General features: G+C 41.3%; 1 protein-coding gene across 1 annotated transcript; it reads right to left on the reverse strand.

The window, feature by feature from the left end:
- Positions 1-1,504: 1,504 nt before the first annotated feature.
- On the reverse strand, positions 1,505-7,941 carry LOC127782455 (phosphoenolpyruvate carboxylase, housekeeping isozyme). Its single transcript, XM_052309648.1, has 11 exons — positions 7,816-7,941; positions 7,262-7,468; positions 6,039-6,430; positions 5,713-5,797; positions 5,350-5,572; positions 5,164-5,267; positions 4,992-5,082; positions 4,381-4,535; positions 3,298-4,296; positions 2,704-3,090; positions 1,505-2,001 (listed from the first exon to the last, which is right to left on the reverse strand). Exons 2-11 carry the CDS (start codon positions 7,427-7,429, stop codon positions 1,705-1,707), a joined length of 2,901 nt encoding a protein of 966 aa, XP_052165608.1. The 5' UTR covers positions 7,430-7,468; positions 7,816-7,941; the 3' UTR covers positions 1,505-1,704.
- Positions 7,942-9,316: the final 1,375 nt, after the last annotated feature.

A 9,316-nucleotide genomic window follows, 5' to 3' on the forward strand; every position in this document is an offset into this window, starting at 1 on the left:
ATCTTTGTGGATAGCAAAAAAATGGAAAAGTGCACCGAAATTATAAGTGCTAGTAGTACCGGTGAACTGAAAACAGGATTTTGGGGACCCCCTGAACCGAATATTGCGGCCTGCAGCTAGGTCGGGCCGGGGTCAGGACGAATAAATTCGCGGAAACAAAGGAAAAGAATGGGGGGCGGGAATAAATATGGCTGCGTGCGTGATGTTTCCAAACACCAACGGCATGTTTGGTTGGAGGGAGCTGGTGATGGGGAATGAGAATTTATGATATCTGAGAGTTTAAGTCTGTATTTTGGTTAGAAGACTTGGGAATTCGAGAGGGTTTGGGATGAGGAATTAAGAGGTACAATTCCCACCCATCTTTTACTGGGGAGGAGGCATGTTAATTCGTGAGACTTGAAGGGAATTCGATGTGAAACCAAATGAGGGATGGAGACTAAAAATATAACTTCTGTGACCAATCCCATTATCAACTCCCTCCTTAAACCTTCTGTTCCTCTTCCCTTGCCAAACAGGCCGCAAAGTCTTGCTGCTACTACTACAGAGGTTTCTACAATCTTTATTGATACGGAGTAGTACTACATTTTTGCGCGGGAGCAAGCCGAGAGCACAGGAGAACACGAGCGGCCGCGGCCGCGGGCAGTGCGCAGCAGCAGCTGCAGCGCGTGCGACGTCCTCGCCTGTCGGCCGGCACAACAACCGCACCGATGGCGGTGGCTGAACGGCAAACGCCACTGGGCACTGGGAACAAACACCGTTAGCTGCTAGGCTAGCCCCTCGGATCCAATAGGTTGGTCACACTGCGACTCTTCGAGTGCGTGCTGGGGCTGCCGGGAGGGAGGCAGGTTGGCCGGGGCCGGGAGTGAACATCGAAAATGGGAACGAAGATAGCAACATCACTACATCAGCAGCAGCAGCTTGTTCTGCTAGTACTGTAAATCAGTACCCTGTCTTCTGAGACAATAAAATAACATCCAGCAGTAAAAGTACATATGCAAACGCTCGCCAATGCGTTGATACCGGCTATCAATATCTACTCCCCCGTCCTAAAATATAAGGAGTTTTGGTTGGATTTATTAAGAATATTTTAGGATGGAGGAAGTAGCTCCTATAGAGATCATCAACCAATGCTGCATGTAGCCTAGTGGCTACAATGACTTGAGTAGTACCTCAAGGTCCTGAGTTCAAATCTCCTATGAAGCGAATTTTAGATTTGGGTTGTTTGCAGGGTTAAGTTCCCTACTTCAATGGCCGTATATATCCGGTTAAATGTAGAGGCCGGGTAAAAAAAAAAAACCCTTCTCTAAAAAAGATTTTGTTTTTTTTACTCACTTCCAGTTCCTGTTCCCTTCCTCTTTTGGTTTGTATGGCCCTTGCTTTATAAATATTTTTTATTTCTCAAAGATGCGCTTGTTGTGTATTCCCGAAAATGGTATATGCAAACGCCGCTCGAAACAATGACGTGAAAACGCAGCCTGGGGGGCACATACAGGACTCGTCGGTGAACAGCATAAGAGTTCGATATATAACATGCTAAACAGGTAATATCCATGGATATAACCAGTCTTAGTTATACGTTGCTTAGCATCCCCTTATTTACATATAGAGTTCAGAGGTGCAAACTGCAAATAGTGATTGCATAGAGGTGCAAACTACACTAATTCATGACACCATAACACACCATCAGAACGAACCAGTTCTACTTCACCCAGTGTTCTGCATACCAGCAGCGATGCCCTTCATGGTCAGGATGAGAGTGTCCTCGAGGCCTGGCCCGTACTCGCTTGTTGTGTTCAGCTTCACAAGTTCAGCGGCTGGCTTCCCTGAGTCCATTATGTCCTTGGAGAGGTGAGCTCGGGGGCTTACATGGAAGCCAGGGTCCCTGATACGCTTTAGCGTGCAAGCTTGGCAAACATTCAGCGCTGTGATGTAGGAATCACGGATACGCAGTCTCTGCCTCAAGTAAGGATCTCCCTCCAGAAGGTCTTTGTGTCCAGCAACCTGAGTTCACATAGCAGTGAGTGGGCAGATATAGTTAAAAAAAAAGATCAGTAGTTCGGGACCAGTGATAAATATGTTTTTTAGACACTAATTTGGAGATACATTTCTGTGCAGCATTTTCTAGAAGTATCTGGAGCTTAATTATTGCCAATATATAAAAGATGCTTGATCATTTAGTCGGCAACATATCCTATGCACACAGGCCCTCACGTGTACACACGTGCACACCAACTAAAAATGTCACCAAAAAATCTAGAAAAAATCATACACATACTTTCAATTGTATACACCTAGGGTTAAAATCTTAACGTCAAATTCATTATATTTTAGCCGTAATAAAAAAAAAACAAAAAATCTGACAGTTTTAAGGTTGCAATTTTGTCAGAATTTTATCTTTTTTGTTATTCTCTATGTAGAATGAATTTGAAGATGCGACCTTACACGTAGATGTAATACTATTGAAAGTACATGTATGAATTTTCCTAAAATTTTTTGTGATAATTTTTAGTTGGTGTACACATGTACACGCGAGGGCCTGTGTGCATAGGATACGCTCCCCATTTAGTCAGACAAATGCAGGATATACAGCTTGGTAAATTGAAGGAAAACATTACCAACCAGTTGCCAGCAAAAACACCAGCAATTGGAGGCAATTATACTATCTAGCGGTATATAAATGGATAAAACGTCTTAGAAAATCACCTGTAGAAGAAGTTGCTTTGTTTCTTCATAGTTTGCTCTAAGACGAGCACCAAATGGCCACAAATCCTCAGAAACTAGCAACTTGTCATACAGAGCTGCTATACCAGGATCACCCTTAGCAAACACCATCTCAACCAAGTCTATTGTAACCCTGAAAAATGGCCATTCGTTGTACATCTCCTGAAGGATCTGAAGATTGCGTATGTCCTTCTGCAAGACATGCTTGAACGCTGCGCCAAAACCAAGCCACACTGGTAGGTGGAATCGAGTTTGTGTCCAAGCAAAGATCCAAGGAATTGCACGAAGTGATTCAATGCCTCCACTAGGCTTTCGTTTTGATGGCCTACTTCCAATATTCATCCTACCATATTCCAACTCTGGTGTTGCCTATTTGACAGCAAAGAAGCAAAATTGAGATTATTTATACAGACCATTAGAATAATCATTAGCAAAATAACAAATTTATGAAGGTGACTACAGAGTGAAGTTGCAATTTCAAGATAGCTATTTCAAGACAGCATAAAAGGTTTAAAATGAACAGTATTTTTATAAGCATAAAACAAAAACTGAAGTTATTAAAAAAAGAATACTTACAAGGCGGAAATATTCAACAAATCGTGCCTCTTGGAAGACAATGGACCGGTATTCTTTTGTAGCAACAGCGGCCATTTCATCCATCAAAGCACGCCATTCTGGCTTTGGTGAAATTGGTGGATGCATACCATGCTCAAGAGTAGCAGATGTAAAACGTTGAAGTGTCCTAAAACACAAATGCTCCTCTCCAAAAGATTGCTCAATGACTTCACCTTGAACAGTCACACGAAGTGATCCATGAATGGTATCTGGAGGTTGTGACAGTATAGCAAGGTGTGTAGGACCCCCACCTCTTCCAACAGTTCCACCTCGCCCATGAAACATAGTCAACTTAACCCCAAACTGCTTAGCAACTTTAATAAGCTCCTCTTGAGCTTTATACAGTTCCCAAGCTGCAGAGAAACGGCCAGCATCTTTTCCAGAATCTGAATACCCAATCATTACTTCCTGCTTTCCGTCGATCCTATTTCTGTACCAGTCAACAGAGAAAAGTCGGGCAAGAGCTGCTGGTGCTGCTTCCAGATCTGCTAGTTTTTCAAACAATGGCACAACTCTCAGTGGCTTCTTCACATGACATTCACGTTGCAGAAGCTCAACTGCTAGAACATCTGAAGGAGCTGTTGCCATGGATATTACATATGCACCAAAGCTATCATAGGGTAGTTCTGCTATCACATGAAAAGTATCTAGGACATCAGCAATTTCATCCGTCTGGGGAAGGTCAGGACCAAATAATGGCCTCTTTCCATTGAGTTCTGACAGAAGCCATTCTTGGCGTTTCTCCTCTGACCATTCACGATAGGATCCAATTCCAAGGTATTGAGTTATGGCATCCATAACATCAGTATGTCGGTCAGATTCTTGCCTAATATCAAGTCTAACAAGGGATAGTCCAAATGTGGACACTTGCCGTAGAAAGTCAAGAAGACTGCCATCTGCAATAGAATTATCACCACAGGCACAGAGAGACCTGTAACAGAGCTCAAGAGGCTCCAAGAACTGCAAAAGAAGAAACCTTCAACCAGAAGGACAACCAAAACGTATAGCATAGTAAGCAAGTTTTTTGTATCTTAGCCTATGTACCTGCTCAACATCAGTGAATGTTGCTTCGTCAGGAATTTCAGAAAATCCACTGGCTAATAAATGGCGTGCTCGCTCGCGTGTATTGTACAACTTATCTCTGACATTGCTCAGTATTACACGATAGGGTTCACTCGGAGGAACTTGTTTCCAGAACTCTGCATTCAAGAGAAGCATATCAGCATGCATTTCACTCCACCTAATATTTCACAGTTGTAAAAAAAGGAAAGGAAAAAACACAGTAAAGCTAACGTGGAACAATTTGGGACCAATGCTAGTGGTATGTTCTAAAGTTCACATGTAGGACTCCAAAAATTAACCACATGAAAGAAATGAAAAAAAAAAGAGGCAAGAAACTGCCACGGTAATCATGTGGGACTTATCCTTTTATGTTTTTCTTATTATTAAATGATTTAGATGATGAATTTTCATTAAAGTTTAATCCTTCGAGAATCCTCATGATGATTATCGGTAACATATGTAATAATTATATTAATTATGGGGTGAAGACTAATTTGGTAAACCTATTTGGAAGGGGATGATAAATAAGGCCACTTATAATAGAAATAAGGTGTGCAGTACTAAACTGTAATGATTCCATACGTGATACATACCTATATAGTGCTTTGTTGTGTTTTTCTTTGCGCAACGGTGTAACTGATCAGCTTTTACACGTAGTTCATCACTACAGCGCCACATAGATAGCTGCAGGTGGTCAAAATTTTGTGTGAGATTAAACATCAATACAGCATATATCCTTTAAATAGTACAACCTATTATTTTTACCTCAAACATCAGATCCTCTATCTGTGCATAGTATAAGTTAGCAGCCATCATTCTAGCTAACAGGCATACGTCCCTTGTAACCTCTGGTGTGACTCTTGGATTTCCTGTAGTCCACATCAATATTAAAACCATAATTTCACAATTAATTAACTATGTTGCAAACATGATATGATAGATGTAACATACCATCACGGTCTCCACCCATCCAAGAAGAAAATTGAATAAGAGGAGCATTATAGGGCACTCGCTCGTTTATGCCAATGTTCTTAAGGGCAGTATCAACCCTACGTAAAAACTTGGGTACACCCTTCCATATTGTCTCATGAAAATAACTCATTCCAGCACGCATTTCATCCTGTGGTGTAGGAGGTGCTCGCCGAATTTCATCTGTTCTAAAGGCGGCTTGGATCTGAACATAAGAAAAAATATAAGGAATTAGAATCATATAAATATATTTTTGATGTATGACAAATCTTGCTGATTGTTGAAATAATCACTATAGTGGTCTTGTGCCACTCATAATCCAAGCTCCTACAAAAAGGAAATCACCTCTCTCTGAAGTGCTTCATCGAGTTCCTGCTTCTCATCTGGAGTTATGTCTTTTGCATAAAGTTTTGTTAAACAACTTCTTATCCTGCATATAGGAAAGTGAAAACCTTATATTTTGTTCAACACTTGAAAGATAGATTTGTCGAATCCGACAAACCTTGCATCTAGCAAGCATTCTTAGTGAACTGAACTTCTCTAGCGCATTGAACAAATATTATACTTAACAACTAAAGACAATGCAGGATGCAATGCAGTTGCATTCCACTCATTTCAAATGCCCTTTTATTGGCTATATTTATTTTGGTTGTGCAAAAATTGAAACTAACCTGCCATGCTTTTGTAGCAGCGACCTCCTGACTGACTGAGTTGGATGTGCTGTCAGGACCAGGTCGATTGTTTGATTCTTGAGAGCATCAAATACCTCATGAGGGGACTTCTTAAGCTCACCAACAAGCCTTTTTAGGGTCTCCTCAAAGTTTGATTCAGTTGTAGCAGAGTTTTCATCAGCAAAATCACCCTTCTTCAGTTTTATCCTCCTACGATACGCAATCTGGACCTCCTCAGCCAAGTTTGCCAGGATAAGCATGTGTGAGAATGACTTCGTCATCACAATGGAGTCTCCAGGATCTAAACGAGTTAACACATTCCCAATTGCATCCAGCTGTTTGGGGTCAACCTTACTTTCATATTCAGCAGCTAATTCATAGCATTCTTGAACCTACATATACCAACAGAAGTGCAAAATTTTGAACACATTATAGATGTTTAATTGAAGAAAGCTCATTATATTGCAGAAATTGAAAGAATCAAGCTATTCATTAAAAAAAAATCAGCGCAACGGTATAGCAAACAGATGACACAAAAACTCAATGATACTAGCAGAACACTCGCAGGCCTCATAGCTTTATAGATTGCTTGACTGGATTAGCCAACACGTGTCCAGACAACTCAATGATGTCGAAACTGCACAGTGAAATCATGTAGAACAACATACAGAAACAAGATGAAGGTAGAAGTATGGAAAACTATACACCATTAACAAATCGTGACACATTTGTTCACAGAGTGCAACATATCAACAATAACAAAAGGTTATAACAAGACTCCATTCCTCAAATAAAGGGGCGTAATTCCACTGGACCATCGGAAAGTCGCAATGACAGCAAGCGATCCGCCCATCTTTGCATAGCTACTACTTTGAACAGCATGGCAATCTACTCCCTGGCTAAAACATGAGTTGCATACGAGAGTACAATTCCAGGAAAACGGAGATGACAACAGAAGAAAGGATTTGACACTATGTTTTTTTTTAAAAAATAACATTTCCACTACCAAAGCGCATAAAACATGCAAATAATATAACATGCAGAGAATAAAATCAGTGAAACACACAAATCCAAAATGCCTTAAGATAAGTGGCCAAACCACCTCCGATTTGCGCACAAAGCGATCTTCGAGCATGCAGTACTCACCCCACCCAGATCAACAAGAGAAAAATAAGGAGAAACCAAAATGCATTATGGCATGGAGCGATCGGGGGATCATTTACCGTCTCCCTGATGTCCTCCCCATGCAGATCCTGGAGGATGTCGAGGAAGCGATCGAGGAGCAGCGCGTCGTACTCCACAAGCTTGTCGTCCTCCGAGAGCTTCTTAGGCGCCAGGATCCGCAGCTGCGCGTCGATGGACGTCCCCTTGTCCGCCGCATTGCGCGCCATCTCCCCGAAAGCCGACTCCTTTTTCCCTTTCTCCCCCACCTGCAACACCAAAACCGCAGATTAATACCCCACGAGGAGCCAGCGTACACCAATTCAGCCTCCAATCCGGCGAAACCCAACACCTTCACGAAGCGCCACCGCGATCCGAACGGCCAATGCGAAATCCTTTGCCCACCACCTAGCCCTAATCACACACAAACCTAAGAACAAAAAAAAAAAAACGATTTCCCCCCTCCCAAACGCAACAGGTTCCGATCAAACACCGCAAACACTGCCTTACCCCCAATGCATCGATCAACTACATACTCCAATAAGAACAAGGAGAACAATGCCTAAGGAAAATCTGAGAAATAAAGAACAACTTTCAGAAAACGGATTGGGAATACCTCCGCCAAGAACAAGTGTACCAGGGTCAATGCGGGGAGAGATCAACCTGACGAAAAGCGTGGCTTTGCTTTTGCGCTTTCGACGATTTCCTGTGAGAGAGAGAGAGAGAGAGCCGCACACACCCCTTGGTGGACTATTTATAGGACAAGACGCCGTTGTCGCTTCTGCACCTGAACTCGCGTGATCCGACTCGAGTGCCCCCCCGATTTGCAACTAACAGGTGATGTATACGGAGTGATTTTCCTGACCGATTTGATATTCTGTTGAACAAGTTCAAAAGAACTCATCGAAAATTGATATTTTGCTGTAAAAGCTTGAAACAAACTCTACCATCCATCGCAATTCGACAGGTTATGTACGGGGTGATATTCCGGATCGATTTGATGTTTTCTACTACTATTGCTACTAGGATGTGTTAGTTAATAGATGGCGGATACGATTAAGTTGCATGACTTACGCATGATGTTCAATAATTAACCGCTCACTCCTTCCTGTTTCTCTACTACTACTGCACAATCGTCCTTGCACTCTCTTCGTACGTAGGAGGTCGTGCGCTGCTACTACTACTTTCTTCTCGATCCATTCTATCCACCCAGCCAATCACTAACTATTACTCTCTCCATCTACTATCATCTAAACTATATAGATAGTCATATTTCATCTTGACATACAGACCAAGAATAAATAATTCTACTTATCATTTATTTAAATATGCTACTAGTCATTCCTCGTAAACAAGCGATTCATTAATATTTACATTTCTTGATGCCCATGTAGCCAATCTTGTATGGAAGAATGGAGAGTCATGTATTAAATCCGAGAAAGTTATTAAGATAATAGGTTGTTGAATTGAAATATGCCTTTCAAAATAAAGTTTTTCAGATTTAGAAATATGACTATAAAAAATAGATGGAGGGAGTATATTATCAATTTACCTATCCAGTCAGTATATGATCCGATGTAAAGCATGGACATATTACTAATAAAAAATGCAACATTTTTACCTAACAAAGACAGTTCACTTTGATGTTGGTTGTTTAGAAAATTAAAGAACCCATGATAGGAAGAAGGTTGACCGATATTTTGGTTCGACTTCGGCACACATATGAGCAGTTATGTGTCAGTTAAATTTCATACCGATCATGATAGGAAGTATGTGACGTTTTTAACTATCACTAGCAAATTACTCATGCCACGTCGCAGGATAATAAATGAAACAGTTTTGCTGTGTTTCTAGTAGGCAGTATTTTATTTTTTGTTCTAATCTTTTTGTTTAATTTCTCCTAATTGGTTGGTTTTCTAGAGAGGATGGGACACGTGATCGGTTTTCTTTACCAATTTTTTCACAAACATGTGGACGGGGGAAGTGAAATGCAGGGTGGAGAGGAGGATGACTCCTCTTATACTGTAGTTGAGAAAATCATCCAGCATTTGTAATTGGACGTGCAAACTAGGGTGGAGAGGAGGCTCAACAAGATTTCTTCCTTTTCTTTGGTGAGG

Source organism: Oryza glaberrima, chromosome 1 (genome assembly GCF_000147395.1).
Source record: "Oryza glaberrima chromosome 1, OglaRS2, whole genome shotgun sequence".
Classification (NCBI taxonomy): Eukaryota; Viridiplantae; Streptophyta; class Magnoliopsida; order Poales; family Poaceae; genus Oryza; species Oryza glaberrima.